Below are 24,338 nucleotides of genomic sequence, written 5' to 3' on the forward strand. Positions count from 1 at the left end.
TCCACAGTGCTAGCATGGCTCTTACAGATGAGGAATGGAAAATCGCCATTGAGGAAAAGATTTTCCAACTCAAGAACACTGATAACAATGGTACAGTAGCAGCACACACTGGTAATCCCAGACCAAGTTCATAACCATAACATACCCATCGGATCCTTTATTCCCTTTGACTATTGATCATACTCTATTGAAACCGGATGCTACTTCAGCGCAGATCGATGTTTTGTGCTATGAGGTGATAAGGTATGGGTTCAAGGTAAGGCTTTATTTTGTGTCTGCATGTGTACACAGTGTATGTGGACAAAGTCTAGTCATGCTGCGTGAATGGAGTCCACGTTAAACAAGTTGCTGAACGATTACACGGATCCAAATCTATTCCATGTGCAGTGATTGGGGTTCCTCTCGGGGCAAGTACAACGGCGGTAAAAGTGTTGTGAGTTCAACACTAGATAATAATACCCCACACTCAATAACGATCTTACCTACTTACTACAAAGCGAAGCCCAAGACGCCATCTTCAACAGCGCGCGCAAAATCGACATGGTAATAAACATTGGCGCACTTAAATACAAATCTTACACCACTGTTTTCAATGATATTTGTGCTGTTGCTGAAGCATGCCACGTCTACCAGCCTCAGCTCCATCAGCACGATCTACGATCCTCCGAGTCATCCCTCACCCAAACAAGTGAAGAAGCTATGAGAAAAGTCAACCTGAAAGTCATCCTCAAAACTATATTTCTCTCTGACTCCGAAAAAATTGCTGGAGCATTCATCGCTGCTGAAGCCAGTGCAGATTTTGTCAAAATGTGTATTGGGTTTGGTGGGGGAGGAGCGACGATGGAGGATGTGGGGCTTTTGTATCGGTCTGTGGAATATACTTCTGGGAGGAATGATGGGAAGGGTGATAAAGTTAAAGTGAAAACAAGTGCGGGAATTCAATCATTTGAGAAATGTGTGGAGATGTTGGGAGCTGGTGCAGAGAGGGTTGGGACATACGTGGTTCCCCCCTTGTGTTTCTTTCTTATCCAAAAACCCTGTGTCAATGTATATTATACAGGTCCTCTGGAGCTGCAATCATGCAGGACATGAATGTAGGCACAGTTTCAGGGACCAGTCAGGCTTCAATAGTGTCCAAAGTTTATTGAAGACTTTTGCCTCTTGTCACTTGGGTGGAAAAAAGTGAGGAGTGACAACTATATGTACTACATGCAATTGAAAATCACGTTGCTTGCAATGCACACTCCGTATTTGTATTCTTAATTGTGCACTGATTTGTGCAGAGTCACATTCAGTGTGGCTGCGGTGGCTGGATTTGGTAATGCTGATACTGTGTTTGTGTTTGATCCTGTGTCTGCTGTTATACCTGCAGATATTGTGGAACATAAGATGGGAGTATCAACATCAACATTGGCAGTGGTTGAGGTGTTGAAGAACTCAACCATTGCATCTAATGTGTTGTTTCTACTCCTGTTAAACCTGTTGTGCCTCCACTCAATGACAGATATATCTAATTAGCTACTTCATCTGTAAAAAGACTGAGATGTTACTTGTCTAAATTGATCATGACACCATACTAAACTGTCCTGATTTACTTAGGTCAATTTGACAACAACAACACCCAAGCTAAATAAATAATTCAATTAGGTATTGTGGGAAGAACAAAAGAAATAAATATATATATATCAAAGTGCAAGAAAAATTTCAATATTCCATCAAAACATATGGTAAACATTCAAGTTCAAAAGCCTTCCTTATGCTTTGGAGTCTGCACAATCAGCAGCTTGAACATATGTGACATGAGATTGTATCATGTCATGATCAAATCCAAGTTACCTCTCAGGCTCACTAGACCTGTCATGTTGCCCATCAATAGCCTCTATTTCCACTCTCTCTTCTTCTTCTTCTTCTTCTTCCTCATTGAAAGATCTCCCATCCAATGGAGCACCAATATTCCCCAACATCTGGTTGGAAGCAAAGTTCAATGATGACACACGGGTCTGTTGACCTTGGGATATTGTGGTATTGCCAGGTTCAGAATATGTGCGCAAGTTGAGCATCAGGCGGCTGATGAGAATGTTGGGCAATCTGGGAAATAAATTAGAAAGAATATAATCACCAATGGAAGATTGATTCACATATCAAAGAAGGGTGTGACAAACTCCTTGAGATTCTGTTGTAAATGGAGAGTGTATTTTGCAATAATCCACAACCTTTTTGGATACAATGACATACATTTAAATTTCCTGACTTTAATGATACCTTGAGGGATTCTTTAAATATAATGCACTCAACAACTTTGAGAAATTTTAAAAACTGACCACACTGAAGATAGCAAGAATAATAGCCACTACAAGCATGAGTCTTAAAATACTCAATATCAGTTATATTTCTCGGTTCAAATAATGGAATAGAACATACAGGAAATACAAAGTCCCTATTAGAAAGCTTAAGCATCATTTTCAGAACATTATAAACAACAATTACCATCACGGATGATTATTTGTGTAATACTAGATTGATTGAGCCTTTGCATTTCCAGTGAATGTTGCACAGTCTTTATAGCAGTTAGAATGAAGATGAAAATGTCATATCCCAATGCCAACAGTGGAATAGCCAGTTCAACTAGAAAAATCAACAGTCTGAATATTGTTGCATAAACATGATTATCTCACACCTGAAGAAGATGCAAAATCAAATATTTGTCAGAGAACTGATAAACTGGTGCTTACTGAGTGTATTGATCTATATTATTAATGCTTAGCCCACACCTTGAGAGGTTTTGAGATGGAGATCCAATTGTGGAAACACTAACTTCTAGTACTGTACTCTTTGCACAAAATGGGTCACTGGACAATGAAATACAACTAGCCAATCCCTGCTGGCTCAGTGATAATGACACTTACCCATATATCAAGTGTGAATCTTGAAATGATAAATGCAGAAGCTATTCCAAAAATCACTTTATTTCTACTATATATTGCATAAACCCTCAGGGCAAAAAGAACTTAAACAGGTGAGTGGAGGTCATTGAGGTCAGATTGACTACATACCATTGGTTGCAACTAAGGCCAAAATTCCACAAATTGGATATATTATGTTTAATGCTTGGCACCTTTTTTTATATTAGTACCAGACCAACATGTATTAGAAAAGTCATGACTTACTGTTCATCTGTTCCATTTCCAGGAAAACCAGGTATTGCTTGAATCATAACAGACAAGAGCAACATGTATCTGTTCACCAGGAACAGTACTGAAGTTCCAGTCAATTTTCTTTTCCATATTGAGCTAAAATCTCTGGGCCATGTCTTAATATAGTCTGCAACACATAGTGCTAAAAGAAATGTAATCAAGGGTGTAGTTGAAACACAAGATAAATTGCTCACTAATAACAGCAGCCTCAGCATAATTGCTCAACAACCTTGTTCGAAAGAATAAAAGTTGAATAATATGAAAAAAAAACTATGAGTACAGACTATCAATAGGTATCATAAAATTTATTTACCAAGATTCAACTTGTGGAAGAATATCATCCATTGTGGCAAAATCTGGAAAATTCAGAAAGCCAATCCAAAGTGATAGATAATGCAGAGAGTTGAAACTGTGTCTGTGTAATATTGGTGAATGTGGTAAAAGAATTATTGTGTTGTTCAGTCTCCAAATGCCCTGCTTTTATAGGTGTGGATTACAACAGTTCAGGTCAGTCAAGTTGGAATCGCAGTTGTGTGAGTACTTCAACAAGAATCACAATGGCAACTCAGTTCCCAAGTCCAGCAATTCTGAATCTCGAATGAGATATAATCTAACAGGAGTAGCTGTGAAATGCTGTTGTGAGTTGAGACTCCTTCTCAGCTCCAGGGGCGGGATTAATTCCTCTGGCAGTCCCCTTCTACATTAGTATAAGCATGGCCACACTGCCTGGGAGGGGGTGGTGGAGCTTTTAGAGGATGTCCTCCCAAGTGAGAACTCGAGCATATACATAGGTCATGGCCATCCATCCATCCATTCCATCCATGAAATGTCTTTCCGGAATGCAAAATCAAAGTAAAGTTGAAAAGTCAGGAATTGAAAAGGCTTTTCTTACACTTAGTCTTGATTGTTTTTCTTGGGTCTCTCGATGTTTTTCCCGGATCTGATGTTCATGGTGGAGAATAGACTCAAAGAGTCAAATTCGCACTCAGACTTGGGATGGATACAGCAGGACGTTTATAGGATGGATCGGAGGAAGGAGAGGAAGGGCAAAAGTAATGCAAAAAGTAATGAACTGGTATATCATACCTCAAACACTCAATCATACACTATATAACATAACACATCATCTACATCAATCACCTCCTCGACCTCCACTTACTCGTCTCCCTCCTCAACCTCCTCCCTGCCCTCTCCCTCTCGACCTCCCTCCGCTCTACCTCCTCGGGACTCAACACCTCCCACCTTGTTGCATACTCCTCCGCCTCCGCCCAATCCCTCCACGCACTCCGTAGAGGCTTCGGGTACCGCCCGTCTCGTTCTCTGGACGGACGGCCGAGGGATCCTACACCTAACCCGAGGCCAAGCCCTGTTCGGTCTTTCACCGTTCCTTCCGAGTCACCAAGTAAAGGGGCACTAGGAGGATGCAGAGCACCTAAAACACCCCAATCAACGACATCTCTCCTATGACGACACAGCTCCTCGTGCACTGCATGCGCGATGAGTGGGATGGCTTCCCCGGATAACCCGAGGTCGGCACAGAGTTGGAGAGAGAAGGCTTCGGGGGTGAGGGGAGAGAGGAGGTCCCATTCGATGTGGTCGGTTAGGTGGTGGGTGGAGATTTGGACGTCGAGGGAGAGGATGACGCGGCATTCGGGGCTGGTGTTTTGGGTGGGGGTGTTTTGGTGGTGATGTTGGTTTAGGTCTAGGTCTTGTTCGTCGTCGTCGTCGTCGTTGTGTTCATCAACAGAGAAACCCAACGAATCCATCCACCCAACCCACGCCTCGCCCCTCGTATCCTCCACCTGTGCCCTAATCTGCCTCGCCACGATCTCCCCATACGGATCCACCCCGATATCCAGGTCCCTACAAAATTGCGCAGCAAATACTTCTGGGGTTATAGACGCCGACGGTTCGTGGAGGTTCCAGAGAAAGACATCGCGGATGCGTAAGCCTAGTTCTGGGACGTCGAATTCTAGCCGGACTGGGATGAGGATGGGATTTGGAATTGGGTGCGGAGGAGGAGTGGAGGGAAGGGGAAGAGAAGAAAGGTAGTTTGGACCGTAGTCTAAACTGAACATCGGACCGCCCTGCGCCGTCGCAGCATTGGATAGAAACCCCCTAGACTTGATGAACCTCGCAGGTGGAACCAGGCCGAGATAACTCTGATCCAAATCCGAGTTATACTCCTTAACTTGCTGCTGCTGTTTGCTCGGTCTCCCCACTCTCCTCCCACTCCCACTCCCAGCGACGAAATCCCCATCGGTTACATCATCATCGAGTGCACCAGCGTCCGGTATATGATCTCCGTCTTTTTTAGTATCATTCGCATCGTCACCGTCACCCTCGTCGTCATCCCCCTCGTCGTCTACCTCGGCGTAGTTGATCACTGTTCCCCGAGATCGACGGGATGCACGTGTTGGACGCGTCGTTGTTCCCAGGGTTGATGATGATGAGGTGGAGGGGATAGGCAAAGAGGAAGAGGCAGTCGTGGTAGTGGACCCTGGGAACAGAGTCGGTTGAACGAGCAGCGTAGAGCCTGTTCGGAGTCGGGAAGCATAACTCGTAAAGTACGCTTGGGCGGAGGAGGATATCGGGGTTCCTGCTACTGGTGCGATTGGAGCTACCGCGGGTGGTTGGGATTGTGGTTGGGGTTGTGGGATTTGGTAGTGTTGATACCGTGTTTGAGTTTGAGTTTGATTCTGCGTTTGTGGTGGTTGCTGCCCCTGCGGATACTGCGGTACATACGACGGCGGTGCGAGCATCAACATTGGTGGTGATTGAGGCGTAGACGAGCTCGATCCTCGCGTCGCACGCGTTGTTGCTCCTGCTGTTGGTCTACCGCTTAATGGCAACTACATACAATCCGTCTAATTAGCTACTATCTCTGCGAAAGAACTCGGATACTCACCTGAGATATGACATGCCGAAACTGGTCATCCGACATTGTGCTGAACTGGCCAGTTTTACTCATCGCGATTCGACGGTCGACGACGACAACGGTGAAGGTACGTTGAAGAGCAAAAACAAACGCGTTAGTCACACGTTGTTATGTCACATTATTTGTTACCTGATCACACGCTCATCCTCCTGCCCTCAGTTTCAGTATTCTTACATTATGATTGGATGTGACTAGCACAGAGGAATGCTCGACTCGACGCCCTGGATACGCGTTTTAAATCGGAACGACCCACGACGTCTCCTCCTCTCTACATCAATACCCCGCTTATCTCTCCTTAACCACGCCTCTCCCTTTAACCAAACCTCCAACACTTCCATCATCTCCAACACCCGCTCTCGCACCATGTATCAAAGAACAAGCCAAGCCCAGTCCAGACTCCAGACTGAAAACCACTTATCTCCCGACTCCTCATCGACATCAGGCATTACATCTATTCCAAGCCTTCGCCGCCACCACTTCGGGTTCAGTGTCAACGTCAACATCGAAGAGACCTACATAGTAACAAGCCAGTCACGACCGAAATGATAGATTACAGAGCGCCATAGGGCCGCCTTACCAGGCTATCAGCCACCACCAGCCATCATCGTCATAGGGTGCATGCACAATCCAGTAGGGAGGAGGAATATACCCACGAAGAGAGGGAGAGAGGGGATACCGAGGATACCGAGGATGGTTGTATTGCGTGTAGAGTAATACACGCCTATACAAGAATTCGCTTGATGAGTGCGAAGATGATTGCGAAGATGGATCCATCGAGAGAAGGTAAACGAGCCGCAAATACGCCGACGGTGAGGACTCAGAGATCATGTAACCATCAATAACGTCGAGGAGCTCAAATCGCAATGAGAGCGGGGACGATGTCGGCGGTTTCGATAGCCATAGAAGGCGCGGAGGGAAAGGGTGGTTTCCGGGAGTAGCACGGTAGCGCGGTAGCTGTGAGGAGAACAGGAGGATTGGTGATACCATCCATCTCCAAACCTGGACAGAAACTTGAGTAAACAAAACGAGAGCGGGAAGAGCGAAGACAGTCACCATTCTCTGTATGGTATAACTTGAACCCCTAAGATCCATCGATCCATCGTCGCTTTTCCCTTCATCCGCGTCATCGTAGACCCAACCAATCTTGACTGAACATGTCTCGTCCAGTCCAGACTCCAACCCGCCCCGCCATCTCTATCTCCCGACTCCTCATCGACGTTAGGCATCAATATTCAATGTTCACACTATCCCTCGGCCTTCGGTCTTCGCTACCACCACTTTTGATCCAGTGTCAACGTCAATGCTAACGAGCTACATAGTCACGACCCGAAGCACTAGAGAACGCGATAGCAGCAGCACCAGCCATCATCATATGCACCCCATACAAGAGTTCACTGGATCAGTGCTGAGTGCAAAGACAGATATAGATCGAGAGAGAGAAGCGAAGGAGCCGCAAATTCACAAATGCAACAACGTCGAGAAGATCGGAGCGCAATGAGAACGGGACCGCTATACAATGCAATACTTGAGCAAGTATTAGAGGCACAATACACCACTCACCGATCACCTATCACCTATCACTAATCATTACTCTTCCTCTTCCCCGTCCCCATCTCCTTTCTCTACATCCTGCTGTATCAATGAACACCACAACCCACTCCAACTCCAACTCCGAATCCCACTCCGAATCCGAATCCGGGTCCGAGTTTTTTCCCTCCAAACCAACATAAAGTAAGTATGTAAATGGTGTTTGACATCACAAAAATGAGTTTACTACTCCCTCTTACATTATGCATTATGCATTATCACTCTCTCTTGTCTCTGTCTCTGTCCTGACATCATGTTATCCTATCCTATCCTATCTTCACAAGTCTATATGTACTCACCAGTCCTATCCTATCCTCACCAGTCCAGAGTATGTATGTATGTATTTCAATTCTCTGTACTTCAATTCCCCCAACCAACAACATCCTGGTGCAGGATCCCTTGATTTTTCAATGGTTAACGTTCTTTTCTTTTCTTTGCTGCTGAGTTCTGTTCAGATAGATTTTTCAATTGTTACATACTTCAGTTGCCTCGTTTGTCCCTGTTCTTGAACCAACTGATAAGCACTTGCTTGATGCAAATTGTACTGTACTAGAGAGCACATCACCACTCGGTTCCGGCAAGTGTGATGTGTCACAGGGTTTGCAAAGGGCAGACTCCCTCACCACTCCATGAAAAAATCATCAGAGTTCCAAGAACCCAATCCAATCCAATCCAACTGTTCAAACTGTTCAAACGGCCAAGTACATGAATAAGAAATGATTATAATCACCGTAAACACTCTGTAAGCAGTAATCATTCACATATCATATCATATATCACTTTTGAGCTTTGTTTTCATTATTATTACTCCAGAATCAGAGTCATGCTAGTACTTCATATAAGTACTGTACTGGAGTACTCTCATGCCCATCACCAACACCACCACCACTCTGGCAAGCATAACATGTTACAGGTTTTGCAAAAGGCAGAGCTCTCTCGCAAGTCGCTGCTCCATAAATAAATCATCAGAGTTTCCAGAATCCAAATCCAATCCAACTGTTCAAACTGCCAAGTACATAAGAAATGATGTGGTATATATATCGAAGAAGTTGGTTGGATTGAGGGATGATGGTTAGAGAGAGTAAATTAAGAAAAGATGCTTCAATTCATCCTTTCTATTTTCAACTGATCCACAGGTGGAAATTTCAGAACACACGACTCAGAATCCACTGGGAACTAAAAAGTGAGTTTTTTCAACTTGCAGGGGTATTTTTATAGCAAAATTGCAAAACCTGGTTTTTTTCAGGTCATTTGATTTTCACAAAAGACAATGCATTTTAGTGCTATGATAAGGTAGTCTCCTTAGGCAGACTCGAGCTATGGTATATAACAGGGTTTGGCAGATATCACATTATGAATCATGTTCCAAGGATCTAACTGTTCAAACTGCCAAGTGCATGGGAATTGATGTAGATATGGAAAGGAGAGATTGAAATTTGAGGGGGGTTTTGACAGATGTTGAGGAGAGAATAGAAATAGCCAAGATTATCAAAACAAATCAAGATAATTCATCTTTCTATCTGCAACCTGAATGCAACTGCCATTCTAATTTGAACCATCTCACACTTATAAAAGCAGGGCATATGAGGTGATTGCAAAACACAATAATTCTTGTTTCACGTTTCTCAATACTGCGCAAACAGATCTGGGTTACACCTAGGAACTGGTCCTAACTCTCTCCATATTTCTCATCATTCCGGATCCACCTATTCAGATTTTCAAGAGCGCCACAATGGATGATATACTTCCACAAGTTCAATCTGTGTAAATGAATCCCATGATACCTATTGATAGTATTTACTCATAAATTCTTTGAACATCATTTGACTTTTATTTTTCCAAACAAGGGTATTGGGTAATTACGCACAGGCTGCTGTTACCAGTGAGCAATTTATCTCCTGTGCCAACTATGCCTTTGATTCTATTTGGTTCAGCCCTATGTGTTGCAGACCATATCGAGATGTGGCCCACAGAAATCAGCTCAATATGGAAAACAAGAAAAACTGGAATTTCAGTACTGTTCCTAATCAACAGATACATGTTGCTTTTGTTTGTCATGACCCAAGCAGTATCCAATTTTTCTGGAAATGGAACAGATGAACAGTAAGCTCCGACTCTCCTAGCACAGGTTCTTTGGGTACTAATTATGACCAAAAGGTGCCAAGCATTAGACTTGATATTTTCGGTTTGTTCAACTATTGCCTTGTTTGCAACCAATGGTGTGGTAAAAATCTTACCTCAATGACCCCCACTCACCTATCAAAGTTCTTTTTGCTTTGAGGGTTTATGCAATATACAGTAAAAATAAAGTGATTTTTGGTATAGCTTCTGCATTCATCATTTCAAGACTTATACTTGATATATGGGTAAGTCTCATCATCACTGGGCCAGCAAGGATTAGTGGTTTGTATCTCATTGTCCATTGACACATTTTGTGTATAGAGTACAGTACTAACAATTGGTGTTTCAACAATTGAGTCTCCATTTCAATACATCTCAAGATGTGATTTGGAATCACCTGATCAAGACAATCAGTAAGCAACAATCTATCAGGCCTTTTACAATCATTTGACTTTGCATCTTCTAGAAGTGTGAACTAACCATAGTGAAGTAACAATATTCTGACCATTGATTTTTCTAGTCCAACTGGCTATTCCATTGTTGGCATTGGGATATGACATTTTCATCTTTGTCTCAACTGCTGTAAAGACTGTCAAACATTCAGTGGAAATGCAAAGGCTCAATCAATCTAGTATCACACAAATAATCATCCGTGATGGTAATTCTTGTATATATTGTTCTGAGAATAATGCTCAAGATTCCCAATAGGGACTTTGTACTTCCTGTATGTTCTATTCCATCATTTAAGTGGAGAAATAAAACTGATATTGAGTATTTTAAGACTCATGCTTGTGGTAGCCATAGTTGAAACTATCTTTCAAGTGGTCAGTTTTCAAAAATTTCTTGATGTTGTTGGGGGCATTATATTGATAGACTTCTTCCAGGTATCATTAAAGTCAGGAAATGCTAATGTATGTTATTGTATCCACAAGGTTTTAGACTAGTGCAAACCACACTCACCATTTACAACAGAATTTTGAGGACTTTATTACTCCATTCTTTGATATGTGAAATAATCTTTCATTGTTGATTATAATTCCTTCTGATTCATTTTCCAGATTGCCCAACCTTCTCATCAGCCGGTTGATGCTTAACTTGCACACATTTTCTAAACCTAGAAACACCAGAATGTCCCAAGTTCAACAGACTTATGTGTCATCATTGGACTTTGCTTCCAACCGGATGTTGGGGAATATTGGTGCTCCATTGGATGGGAGATCTTTCAATGAGGAAGAAGAAGATAACGGAGAAAATGAAAATAGAGGCTGTTGGTGAGAAGTATGAAAGGTCTGGTGAGCCTGAAATGTTAATTGAATTTAACCATATCACATATGTTCAAGCTGGTCATTGTGCAGATTTCTAAGCATAGGGAAGGCCTTTCAACCTGCATGTTTACCATATGTATTGACAAAATATTGAAATTTTCTCTATGCTTTGTGTTGGGAGATGTTTTCCCTGTTATTGACGATTCATTCCGGATACACGTGACTTCTCATTCTTATAGACTTTTTTGCACGTTCATTGCCCTCAGCTGTTTACACCATTTTGGTTCCACACTGAGGGTGAGTTTTTCCTATTAGTACATCTACTTATTGATCCTTACCAGCTACGTAGTTCTGGCTTGTTTCGTTCATCGTATAGGTACTAATCTCAGCTGTTTACACCATTTTGGTTCCACACTGAGGTTCTGGCTCATTTTGTTCATCGTATAGGATACTCGACCTCTAAGAGGTTATGGGTCTTTCCCTTTAGGTCTTTTACTCTATACTTTACTCTATACATCGAACGTATAGAACCAAACTTTTAGCTCAAATCTTTGGAGTGACGCATTTGTTCTCGCTTAACATGACCAATTCGTGAAAACTTGCCGCCGTGGATGTATACTGACGCAACCGGGTCACCGATGGATCTGACAGACCCTGTCCATTGCGATTGTGCTCCATCAATGTCATATCAAACACCGGTCTCCGCACCTCTCTGCCAAATTCAACATTTGGTTGCATATATGCATGTTCCAGTTCGGGATCGCATGTCTACTGGACAAGGACCGGAACATCTGATCAATTTTTCTTCCCCTCCCATTCTTTCCCAGATTCATCATAGCTCTACGATCCCATTGCTTCAATCTTTTCCTTCTCTCCATATGATTCCTTAATCAGCTTCCGAAACTTGGCATCACTGTGTACCTACAAACCATTATACCACTTCTCGTCCTCTTCCTCCTGCTCCTGTAGGACCTGGGTCGGAATGGGTCTTAGGGTAGGGTTTGGTATAACAGATTTATGTTGTAGCGTGCTAGGAGCAAGCTGGAGCTCAAAGGGAGCTACGGGAACTGCGACCGAGGACAGGAATGATCTACGAGTAGTTCGGATTGAAAGGGTTGACCTTCAACGAGGTTCCTAGGAGGTCCTGGGGGGTCCCTAGGATGTTAACAGGGATAAAGGTTACGAGGAGCTAGTGAATGTCAGATGGTTATGTCATACGAGTTGTAGTAAATAGGGATGACAACACAGGATCATTATAAATCATAGCTGAAGTGGGTTCTGAACGTAAGAGCTCCCGATAGAGTGTAAGCCTGGGAGGGAGGTCCCGGGGAAGTGGGGGTAGAGGCGGATGTCCTGGAGCATTGGAGGTAGTAATGGAGAAGTGGTACGTAGTTCGACGTTACCTAGATCAAGGTCCCTGAGCTTGTGGAGCACTTGGGGAGCTTGAGGAGGTTTGGGGGAGGTTGGCTCACCAAAACGATAGACGTTGGGGAGCTTTAGTACTGGTCGAGGGAGCTCGAAAACTCACTCAGATTGCTTAGACGTGAGGTAAAAATGTCGATTGGATTATTTAGATGACCATAGAGATGAGATAGTAGTAGAGAAACAGAGATAAAGAAACTGAGAGTACAGAGAAATCTGTATGGTTAGCAGGTACAGAGGGACAGGGACTGGACCTATGCAAAAGGGTGTGTGTTCAAAATATACCAAGCTGGGGACATTTATGTTACCGAGGATACTTATATAGGTGGGATGAATAGGTAAAGAGACATTGTAATAAACGAGCATCTAATGGGGATGGCATGAAGTGCGGAGCCCATGAGGCTGTATTGATAAGGGATTGTCTGATGGCATACGCTGTCACGAAGCGGCAGAGGCGTAGTGACTAGCAGAGCAGGAAAGCGGAGTGACTAAGCAAGGCAGTGAGGCGGAGCGACTAAGCAGGTCAGTGAGGCAGAGCAACTAAGCGGAGCGGAGGCAAACTGGTCCCAGATAATGACAGAGATATATTGAGTATCGTAGTCATAGGTAGTAGTAAGTAAGCACATACCTGGTCCCAGATAATGACAGAGAGGTCAAGATAAGGGACCAGGCTGTGGAGGGTTGGCTATATATACATAATCCGGTCTGCGAGAAACAACGATGTAATACTGTACAGTTCAAGGGCAAGGAAGGTGGCGGAAGCCGGTAGAAAGAGAAGATGGGTCAGGTGGATCAGTAATCGATGGGGGTTTGACAGTGATGGGATGATGTATCGTACAAGTAAAGGCATTGAGACCGTGAGAAAAGGAAAATGATAGGGGCTGCGTACTTTATGACATTACCCCCCTCCTTATGACCATTGCCCTCGATGGTCAAGGTTTTGCCGCTGTTGGGTGTTTTTTATGAAAGGCCTGAACAATTTTTGGGGCCCGACTGAGGTTGGCTGCGGGTTCCCAAGAGTTGTGCCCTGCGTCGTAACCTTTCCACTTAACCAAATATTCCAACTTCTTCCATCGAACCTGACTGTCTAAGATCTCCTCTACTTCGTATTCCAGTTCATCTTCATCCTCTAAGTATACCGGCTCTGGTGGTGTTGGTATTTCGCCGTTAATGGAGTTACCCTTCCAGGGATATAGTTTATCAACATGGAAGACGGGGTGAAGGTGATCTAGGGATAGGGGGAGGTCAAGGCGGTAGTCTAAAGGGCCAATTTTCTCCAGAATGTGATACGGGCCAAGCTGCCGATCTCCCAACTTTTCACTGGAAAGCTGAAGGTTAATGTCCTCTGCACTGAGCCAGACTAGGTCTCCAACTTTAAATTGATGAGCTTTCCGCTTCCCGCGTTCGTATCCCTCCTTCTGTTGTTTCTTTCCTAGGTAGCTGTGTTATCAGGTCAACCCCTACCTCTTCCCATAGACCGGATGGTACATCTAATGGTTGAGTTACGGCCCGTGGGTGTCGTTGGATCTTCTTACGGGCACAAACCTCGCATCCCTCAACATATTTCTCCACAAAAGAGCGCAGCGTTGGCCACCAGAAATGGGTACTGACCAAGTTGAGTGTCCCGTGTAGTCCGGGGTGTCCTGCAGTTGGATGGTCATGGCATTGACGGAGTACCTCAGTGCGTAGGTCGTCGTTTGCTGGTACATATACTCGACCTCGGTAGTAGACCAACCCATTGTCCTCTTCCCATTCAGCTATCCCATTGGCCAAGCGCTGTAGTCCGTGCTCTTTGACTGTTTTGAGACCTTCCAATACCTGTGTTTCCCGTTCTGAGGCTTTTCGGATATGATCCTCTAAGGGGTTCCATAGGATTGAAGCTGCAATTTTTACGAAATGGCCAGGTTTAAGGACTATCTGTTGTCGGTTATCGTCGCTGTCCAATACATGATGAACTGCCATGCGGGAGAGGGCATCAGCTTGGGTGTTTACTCTGCCAGGATGGTGGATCATATGAAAGTCAAACGGTGACAGATAGAGGGCCCATCGGGCTTGTCGGCGGGTAAGATCTTGTGCAGTGCGCCAGAATTCAAGGTTCGAATGGTCCGTAATGATGTCAAACGGTTGGGGGAGTCCTTCTAGAAAGTTCCTCCAATCCTTCAGTGCTTCAATGATGGCAAGCATCTCTCGATCGTAGATTTCGTAGTTTCATTCCGCTGGCTGCATGGATGCCAATCTGAAGGCTACCGGATGCCACTGGCCATCGTCTTGCTTCTGCATAAGGGCGCCTCCTGTGGCAAAGCCTGATGCGTCTACCTCGATTCGAGTAGGCCTGTCTGGTGTCCATAGAGCAAGGATTGGTGCGGAGATGAAGGCTTCTCGAAGGGTGTCAAATGCTTTCTGTTGAGTGTCGGTCCAGGTAAAGCTGGTGTCTTTCTTGGTCAGGTCATTCAGAGGTCATGCTATTTTGGCAAAGTTCCGGATAAAGCGTCGGTAGAAGTTTGCAAATCCCAAGAACCCTCATAGTCCCCGAAGGTTAGTAGGGACTGGCCAGTCACGAACAGCCGCTACTTTTACCAGATCCATTCTCACCTCCCCTTCTGAGATGATGAGTCCAAGGTATTCAATCTGTTGTTGTTCGAATTTGCATTTTTCGGGTCGTAGATAGAGGTCGTGCTTTTCTAACCGAGTTAATACTTCACGTACTACTCGTTGGTGTTCCTCGAGGTCGTTACTGAAGATAAGGATGTCATCTAGGTAGACTGCCACCTTGCTGGCTGCAATGAGATCAGCAAATATAGCGTTCATAAGTGGTTGGAATGTGGCAGGGGAATTCGTGAGACCAAAGAACATAACCTTAGGCTCAAACAAGCCTCGGGTTGTTGCGAACGCGCCTTTCCATTCATGCCCCTTCTTAATCCATATGTTATTGTAGCCCCAGCGAACGTCAAACTTCGTGAAGTATCTTGCTCCCTGAAGTCGACTAATGATGTCAGCAACTAATGGGAGAGGGTATCGGTTCTTCACAGTGTACTCGTTCAGTTTCCGGTAGTCTTGTACGAAACAGAGTTTCCCATCCTTCTTCTTTACGAAGAAGACCGGTGATGAGATTGGTGATTTTGAGGGGACGATATAGCCTTTCCGTAGGTTTTCTTCTAGGAAACGATCCAACTCCTCCTGCTCGTTTAGGGACATGGGATAAATCTTGGTACGCATGGTTGCCGGTGCTCCAGGTACGAGATCAATCGCATGGTCCCAAGGTTGGTGGGCAGGTAATCGTTCAGAGGCGGATTCTGAGAAAACCTTCTTGAAATCACGGTACTGCTCAGGGACCATTTCTTCAAAGGTTTTCACAGGTTTGTCTCAGTTGGCTTCCTCTGCTAGCTGCTGGGAGTAAGTGAATCCTGCGGCGCACCAGACTTCCTCCGTCTGTTCCTCTAGGATTCCTGCTTTTACCCATGCCCGGCAAGTTTTATGATTGGCTCGGATCCGGTGTATTGGTGGTTCTTCCACCACTGCTGATTCGCTCTCTTCATGGGTCGCTTCCAGTGGCACCTCAGTGTGAGGGGGTTCAGCGGGAGATTCCAGGTTCGGGAGTTCAAGGATTGGGCTTTCTGTGTTAGTGGCGGCTAGATGAGAGTATAAGATCTCCTCATCTGGGACTTCTTCTATCGCTACTCGAGGGGGCTTTACTGAAAGTCGTCCTTTCTCCCAATCAATCTCCGGATTTACCTTCCATAGCTAGGGAAGTCCAAGGATGATGTCTTCACCTCCTAGGTTGGTGATCAGAAAGTCCATCCATCGCTCTTGATTATCCACTGTGAGTGCTAGACATGCAAAATGGGTTATCCGTCCAGCTCGGTTAGGTGTTTCATCCATATTAAAGGTGTCGATTGGTTTATGAAGGAGTGCACATCTTACATGGTTCCGGGTGGCAAAGTCTTGGTTTAAAAACAGGGCGGTAGCTCCACAGTCTATCATTGCTGCAGTTGTTATACTATGATTCCTTCCTCTTAGTCTCGCATGAATTCGGAAATGTGGGGAAGTGGAGTTTAATTCCCGGATCGATGATATTGTACATGATGGGTGCGAGTCATACGGAGAAGTAGCGAACATAACAAACTGATCACGGGGTACTCTCGGTGCAGCCGAAGTGGGTACCCTCTTTAAAAACCCTGTTGAAAGCCAGAGGATGAGGAGGACATAGTGTTAGCACGATCCAGTAATTCCCTTATTTGACCAATCTGGTTGGAAAAGTCCTGGTTAGGGGGGCTCGGAGTAGCAGGTACAGGTGCAGGAGCAGATGTTGAGGTTGAGGAAGCAATCTGGATGGATTCATTTGGGAACAGGGAGAATGGTGCGGGTCCCGTAGCGGATATCTGTTGGCGTCGAGGTTGCCGGCATCGGCCTCAGTCTCGTCCGAGTCCCATGAACTTGTCTTGGCAGACTGCTTCCAGATGTCCTCGGCATCCACAGTAACGGCAGGTGGTTTCTCGGTGTGGGCAGTTTTGCTTGACATGACCTTGGGCACCACAGCCAAAGCATCGTCCTTGCATGCGAGCTAGGAATGCCTCCCTAGTATTCCCATTACTAGTGTGGGTTGCATCAATGTCCATAGCGTGGGGGTCGGCAGGGGTAGTGTGAGCGGTATGTGTGGGAGGGTATCCAGAGTTTCGGCCAGTCATGGTGGGATCATGCAGGTAGACATCCACCAATATGGCCTGTTTGATTGCATCCTTCAGAGTCGGAGCAATTCCTTGGGCAATGTTTACGGTGATGAGATGTTGTCGGATCTCTGGGGGTAACGCAGTGAAGAAACGTTCCTGCAAGTCAATATCAGACATTTCAGTCCAATCTCCGATGTCCTTGAACTTCTGAGCGAATTCCGCAACTGTCTGCCCTTTACTTTGCCTGAGATTCTTGATCTCGCTACGGGCTTCCATACCTGGGTCCATTGGTTCAAACTGTTGGCTAAATTCCTTCAAGAACATATCCCAATTTCCTGCAAAAGGGGGATTTTCTGCACTGAAATGTAGCAGATGGGGAGTTGCCCAATCTCCGGCACTTTCTGTGAAGAAGCCCAAGGCGGACTTGATAAGTTTCACTTGGCTTTTGGTGAGATCAGGTTGTTCTGACGCCCAATTTTGGAACTGAGCCATGAAGCGACAAGCTTCAGTGCCATCTTTACCCTTGAAAAACTCGGGTTTGTTCATGCTTGACTTGGAGGATGAGTGTTCCTCCATAGCTGTAGCAAGGTTAGCTACTTGTCTGATGAGCTGAGCCATGAGATCCTCAGCAGAGGTATTTGGGGCAGGCGGAACAGGAGTCGACATGATGGGAGTAGGCAATCGGGGTTGGGGAATTGGCAGGAAGGTTATATTGCTCACAGTGAGTGGCTCTCAGATTGAGTTGGGAAGGGTGTTGGGGCAAGGTTGAGACTGGCAATCACGCCAACTATCGTCGATGTTGTGGGCATGAGCTTGGTCTCTGGGGTCAAGTGCATGTGGGAGCGCGGAGCAGTCTATACTGGCAGCAGGTGTTTCAGAATCGGGCAGGACTGGGGAAGACGTGGTGTCTATGGATCCTGCAAGGACAACCTTATCGGTAGGCTGTCAGTGCAGTAATGGATCTTGACCTAATGTCACAAAGCGGCAGAGGCGTAGTGACTAGCGGAGCGGGAAAGCGGAGTGACTAAGCAAGGCAGTGAGGTGGAGCGACTAAGCAGGTCAGTGAGGCGGAGCAACTAAGCGGAGCGGAGGCAAACTGGTCCCAGATAATGACAGAGATATATTGAGTATCATAGTCATAGGTAGTAGTAAGTAAGCACATACCTGGTCCCAGATAATGACAGAGAGGTCAAGAGAAGGGACCAGGCTGTGGAGGGTTGGCTATATATACATAATCCGGTCTGCGAGAAACAACGATGTAATACTGTACAGTTCAAGGGCAAGGAAGGTGGCGGAAGCCGGTAGAAAGAGAAGATGGGTCAGGTGGATCAGTAATCGATGGATCAGTAATCGATGGGGGTTTGACAGTGATGGGATGATGTATCGTACAAGTAAAGGCGTTGAGACGGTGAGAAAAGGAAAATGATAGGGGCTGCGTACTTTATGACATATGCAAGTCTTGAGACTGTTGCTTCAGATGGAGGTTAGTATTGGTCGGGAGGTTGGCTAGGGTTCCGTGATTCATGGGGGGTTCATGGGAGGTTATTTAGGAAGTGCGGAAGAACTGGTAAGCAGTTCTGGGATGTCTAGGAGGGTAAACAAGGGGAGCTTTAGGGACAGGGCATGACAGCTCCAACCAATTCCATTAATAACCTTATGAATGATACTTATACTCCGATTGTTTCTCCTCCTGTTCCTTTATTCAATTACTTACAATCACCTGTCTCGGTCCCACCAGCTTTGACCCATGCTCCATCACGCATTGTTTCCCGCATGGGTTCTCCTCACCTCATTGATTACGTTCCATTGAGAATCGTACATCAACCTCGGCCTCACCAAATTGTAGACCTCAATTGTATTTCCTCGGCATTGATCAACTTCCATAACAATCTCCTGTCAAGTCCATGCCTCGGGCCTTCATTCCGCCGCTCGGTACTCTGAAGATCCACCTCTTATTGTAATCTCTCCTTATTGTTCCTTCTCGCTACACATACCCTATCGTTCTAGTCCCTCCTTATTGTCTTTTACTTTACCCTGCAGGTACTACACGTATAGCTCCTAGTAGTTAGTCTAGCGCTCCGCACCAAGGTGCCGCTCTGTAGATATAAATACTGCCTGTACGCTACTGTAGTTCCTCAGTTTAATTATCAACTTAGACCTCCCTTCCAACTTAGATTCCCTCTTTAACTCTGTGCTCCTCTAAGTCTTCAGGCTCAACGCCTTGAAGTACGTTCTACTCTACCTTAGGACTTAGACATCCTCTGGTTCGCTTCTCGTCACCAGCGATACTGTCATAAAGTACGCAGCCCCTATCATTTTCCTTTTCTCACCGTCTCGACGCCTTTACTTGTACGATACATCATCCCATCACTGTCAAACCCCCATCGATTACTGATCCACCTGACCCATCTTCTCCTTCTATTGGCTTCCGCCACCTTCCTTGTTCCTAAACTGTACAGTATTACATTGTTGTTTCTCGCAGACCGGATTATGTATATATAGCCAACCCTCCACAGCCTGGTCCCTTATCTTGACCTCTCTGTCATTATCTGGGACCAGGTATGTGCTTACTTATTATTACCTATGACTACGATACTCAATATAACTCTGTCATTATCTGGGACCAGCCTGCCGCCGTTCTGCTTAGTCGCTCCGCCTTGTTGCCGTGTTCAGTTGCTCCGCCTCGCCGTTCTGCTTAGTCGCTCCGCTTTCCCGCTCCGTTAGTCACTCCGCCTCTGCCGCTTCGTGACAGATACCACCACTCCGACTTGGCTGCTACTCAGCTCCTCCCTTCTATACTCTCGATCTCCGGGGACTAACGGCGTAACAGCGGTGTTGTTAATAACTTCACTACTGTCCCACTCAACCTCCCGCACTTAGACACCTCGTGACCTCTGGCACGGTTACATGGTGTACATGATCTTAACAGTATAATTAAACTCAATCCGTTAACGTCGTACTGACATATCATTTTTTATGCCTCCGAAAACCCGAGCTCAATCTAGAGCTAACTCCGAAGAAAATACTTTCTTCACCACAGCCCAATTTTTTGCCCCTTTCTCCGAATCTATTTCTGCCATCGGTCAACCATGTCGCCGTAATCGCGGTTTCGGTCCAGCCACAGTTCCTACTACGTCAACTCTTCCTGAAACCATGGAAGAAGAACAACAATTCAAATACAGTACTTGTCAGCGACTGATTCTAGTAACGGGTGTCACCAGGTGTCACACTCAAGAAAACTTCAGGCAGCGGAGCGATAAAGGAAGTAAGCAAAGTTCTGGACTAAACCAGGTAGAATAGATGAGATCAAAGCTAAGGAAATACAGCAAGTAGCTACAGCCTATATACTAGTGAACAACCCTCTGCCCTAGTAATGCCCAATGCCCTGGGTTAGTGGTAAACATGAGTAGAACATAAGTAAAGCAATGTGTAAGTAATGAAAGCTCAATCTACACCCTTTCCTATCTCAGTGGGTCAGCCAAAGAATGGTTTGTCCCTGATATGCTCGACCCGGATCTCGACTCGCTGCCGGCCTGGACGTCCTCCTTCAAAGCTCTGGTTGAGGAGCTCCAGGACAATTTCGGCGTTTACGACGCCCAAGGCGAGGCCGAAGATTCTCTCGGTAATCTTAAAATGAAGGAAACCGAGAACATTTGGAAATACAACATCCGGTTCAACACCCTGGCTGCTAGTACCAACTGGGATTCTGCTGCCCTGAAATGGGCTTATGGACAAGGCCTAGCTGAACGCATTCAGGATGAAATGGCGCATTTGCCTGAGCCGGCGACGCTCGCCGATCATCGTCAAGAGGTTCTTCGCATTGACAACCGTTATTGGAAACGCGAGGAAACTAGAAAGCGTGAGGCTGGTAAGCCTTTTATTGCTTAGAACCCAAAGAAGGGTTCCTCGGACTTTAAGACTGGTTCTACTAACCAGCAAAACAACTCTTAGCCATCTGGCTCTTCGGCGCCGTTCATGCCGAAGCCAAAACCCTTCTCTGGTGGTAAGCCTAACAATAATGGTAAACCACAGAACTCTTCGAATTCCAGCCAATCCGGCGGTCAGCGCCCCGCGTTCAACCATCTTGGTGCAGATGGGAAAGTCCTTCCCTCCAAGAGGGAAAGAAGGATGAAGAACAATCTTTGTCTCTTCTGCGGTGGTAAGCATCAGATCACTGACTGCAATAAGCGAAAGGTCCGAGAATTGAAGGGCCGTGCCGCCGAGGTTGAAGAAACTCCCAAAGCAACCATTGAGGTTGTGGAAGAGGAATCGGAAAACTAGTCCGCAGCTCTTGTTCCCCGGTACGAAACGAGAGCTGCGTTGATCAGGTTCGTACCTCACCTGGGGAATTATATCTCAACGCGTCCGCTCTTTCTTCCATTGAACAATCTCTTGTAATATCATTAACTACTGAATTTCCTTTATCTGATTTGGCCATGCCGGCTGAACCTATCTCTGCTCTTCTCAAATTTCCTACTCTTGTTGATTCTGGTTCTACTGACTCTTTCATCGATACTCGTTATGTTTCACAAAATTCTATCCCTACGACCAAAATTTCTCCTGTTAATCTTTGTCTCTTTGATGGTTCATTATCTTCTAAACCAATTACCAATATGGCGAACATCGCCGTTCGGTTCCCTTCTGGCGAGCCGCTCCTATTACCTTTTTATGTTACTCATTTAGATTCATCTTGTAAAGCAGTATTAGGTTACAGTTTCTTATCCCGCTACAATCCGTTGATTGACTGGGCATCTCGAAACATTACGTTCCGTAACACTTAACACTTTGATTCTCCACCGACGTCTGTGCCTTCTGCCACCAACACTGTTGATGCAAAGGTTGCTGTTCCACTACCGGAACTTTCGCCATCGGTTTTACTGACAATTCTGGAGACCCCTCCCGGGGACTCACTTCGCTCTCGCTCTCGGATGTTACGGGCCAAGCCCTTTTTGTCTAAGTTCCCCTTTGAACCGGGTCTCTTGGAGGCCATCACCCTTCTCCTGTACTGTGGCCTTCATCACACTCCCAACTGTCTTGCCTCCGTTATCGACTTCATTTTGGGTTACTTGTCCCAGGCTCGCTTCACCCATGGCGAACTGCATCTTCGGTCGACAAGCAGTCTTCTGTATTACTATTCCAACGCGGCGGACCGGGTCGAAGGTCTATACCAGGAGATGTTGACTCATTCGCGCTTCCCTTCTCATGACACCTTTCTTACCGCAGCCCAACACGCCGGATACGTAGATGCTCGTCCTGGTTCTTTGGAACCTCCTCTTCATAGGAGGTTCTTTTCCTTCGATCATCCCATCCCGATTTCGTCCTCCCCTAGCTCCGATCACCTCTCCGCCGTCCCTGCTATGGATTCCATTATGGTCTCCTGGGAACGTCTCATCGCCAATTATATCTGCGATATGATTGACACTCCAGGTCCCCAGTACTCGTTTCCGACTTCGATGGAGCTTCCTGACGTTGGGAGCGGTCCTTCCCTCTCGACAGATTTGGTTTTAGCGGGAGGAAATGACAAGAATGTTTCCAGGGGAATTGTGGAGGTTGAAGGGGGAATGGGCATTGCTGTTCGTCGGAATGCCACCACACCCGCGGAGGAGGGTAACAAGGATTGTCCTGAGGGAGGTTTGGAGACCCCCCTTTTCCTCCCTGGTTCCCGTTCTCCTTCATCCCCCATTCCACTTCCCTCTGTCCCCGTCATTCCTGACATCATCGACCTCACAATGGTGGATGATGATGGCGAGGATCTATATGAGTCCCATGAGGAATTTGAAGCTAGGGTATGGGGTGATGTGACGGTTAAAAGCGAGAGGTCTAGTCCTGTATTGTAGTCTGCTGTACGATTTTATTAATTTCTTGCTGTTTTTTCGTATATTTTTGCTTAGCGTCGCGTAGTCCGTTTCTTGAATATAGAATGGTATGCATTCGATGTAGTTTGTGAGTAGCGCGCTAAGTGAGTGAATGAAGATATAAAAATGAAGTTTGGAAATGGAATTGAGAAAATCATAATCTGTTTGTCATGTTGTGTTGTCCGTTATTCGTTAGTTCGTGCTCCTCCATCTCTCTCCCTCTTCCTCTCCGCTCTCGCTTCCTGTGCTTCCTGGTGATCCCGTTACCTCCCCCCTGTCATCCTTTGCTTGCTTCTCCAGTAGCTCCCATTGGTCCCGCCTTGGTTTCCGCTTTCAGTGGTGCATCCTGTGCCACTGTTTTACAAGTTCCAATGAGCCTGCCATCCCTCTCCATCCCACCCATGAGTTGAAGTCATCATCGTAACCCTCCCATTTAACCAGGTATTCCACCTCCTCGGGCTTCCCTTTAACGGGTCTGGAGTCTAGGATGCTCTCCACGAAGTGTTCCGATTCTCCTTTTACGAAGATTGGAGGGGGTGGGGAGTTCTGTCGTTTGAACTTGTCATGGAAGTGGGGCTTCAGTCTATCCACGTGGAACACGTTGTGGATCTTGTGGAGGTCTCCCGGGAGGTCCAATTGGTAGGCATGACTCCCTACTTGTGAGAGTATCGAGTACGGTCCCGTCCATTTGTGATCCAGTTTCTTCATGGGTCGCCTAGTTTTGACATCCTCCATATTCAGCCAGACTTGATCGCCCTCCTTCCAGTCCGGGGCCTCCTGGCGTTTCTGGTTCGCATACTTCATATATCCCTCGTTAGCTGTTCGGATTCGTTCCTGGAGGTACGTATGCAGTTCCTTGAGGTTTGAGGCGTACTCGTTGACCTCCGCTCCCTGTACCCGTTCCAATGTAATTGACAACTTCGGGTGATATCCTTTGTTGGCAAAGAAGGGCGAGACACCCGTTGTTGTGTTTGGGGTGTTGTTGTATACGAATTCAGCCATAGGTAGGAGGAGGTCCCAGTCGTCCTGGTCATAGGAACAATAGATCCGAAGGTACGCCTCCACCGATTGGTTTACTCATTCCGTTTGTCCATCTGTCTGGGGATGATATGCAGTAGATAGGCGGGGTTCGATCCCTAGTGCTCTACAAAGCTACCTCCAGAATTGAGACACAAATAGGGAGCCCCGGTCGGAAGTTATATCGGAGGACATTCCATGCTTTGAGAAGACATGTGTTATGAATAGATTTGCAAAGTCCTCCGCATTATCCGTTGTATGACAAGGAACAT

General features: G+C 45.9%; 4 protein-coding genes across 4 annotated transcripts; 2 read left to right on the forward strand and 2 right to left on the reverse strand.

The window, feature by feature from the left end:
• Window positions 1-142: 142 nt before the first annotated feature.
• On the forward strand, window positions 143-1,092 carry C8R40DRAFT_1211784 (uncharacterized protein; the record flags this gene model as incomplete). The annotated part of the gene is made up of 4 exons (XM_046233198.1): window positions 143-256; window positions 312-433; window positions 498-624; window positions 670-1,092. Coding segments are annotated over 4 exons (786 nt in total), but the record flags the coding sequence as incomplete, so codon positions are not given.
• Window positions 1,093-1,901: 809 nt separating this feature from the next.
• On the reverse strand, window positions 1,902-3,337 carry C8R40DRAFT_1019301 (uncharacterized protein; the record flags this gene model as incomplete). The annotated part of the gene is made up of 7 exons (XM_046222977.1): window positions 1,902-2,088; window positions 2,214-2,250; window positions 2,494-2,642; window positions 2,733-2,830; window positions 2,907-3,007; window positions 3,054-3,115; window positions 3,168-3,337. Coding segments are annotated over 7 exons (804 nt in total), but the record flags the coding sequence as incomplete, so codon positions are not given.
• An 811-nt stretch (window positions 3,338-4,148) lies between these two features.
• Window positions 4,149-6,128, reverse strand: C8R40DRAFT_1153802 (uncharacterized protein). Its single transcript, XM_046229582.1, has 2 exons — window positions 6,103-6,128; window positions 4,149-6,045 (listed from the first exon to the last, which is right to left on the reverse strand). The coding sequence occupies exon 2, from the start codon at window positions 5,960-5,962 to the stop codon at window positions 4,331-4,333; it is 1,632 nt and encodes a 543-aa protein (XP_046081698.1). The 5' UTR covers window positions 5,963-6,045; window positions 6,103-6,128; the 3' UTR covers window positions 4,149-4,330.
• Window positions 6,129-9,649: 3,521 nt separating this feature from the next.
• C8R40DRAFT_1019728 (uncharacterized protein) lies at window positions 9,650-11,088 on the forward strand (the record flags this gene model as incomplete). Its single annotated transcript, XM_046222983.1, has 7 exons — window positions 9,650-9,822; window positions 9,877-9,938; window positions 9,985-10,136; window positions 10,162-10,222; window positions 10,361-10,516; window positions 10,549-10,555; window positions 10,899-11,088. Coding segments are annotated over 7 exons (801 nt in total), but the record flags the coding sequence as incomplete, so codon positions are not given.
• Between the last annotated feature and the right edge of the window lie 13,250 nt (window positions 11,089-24,338).

This window comes from Lentinula edodes, assembly GCF_021015755.1.
Source record: "Lentinula edodes strain Le(Bin) 0899 ss11 chromosome Unknown C8R40scaffold_43, whole genome shotgun sequence".
Taxonomy (NCBI): Eukaryota; Fungi; Basidiomycota; class Agaricomycetes; order Agaricales; family Omphalotaceae; genus Lentinula; species Lentinula edodes.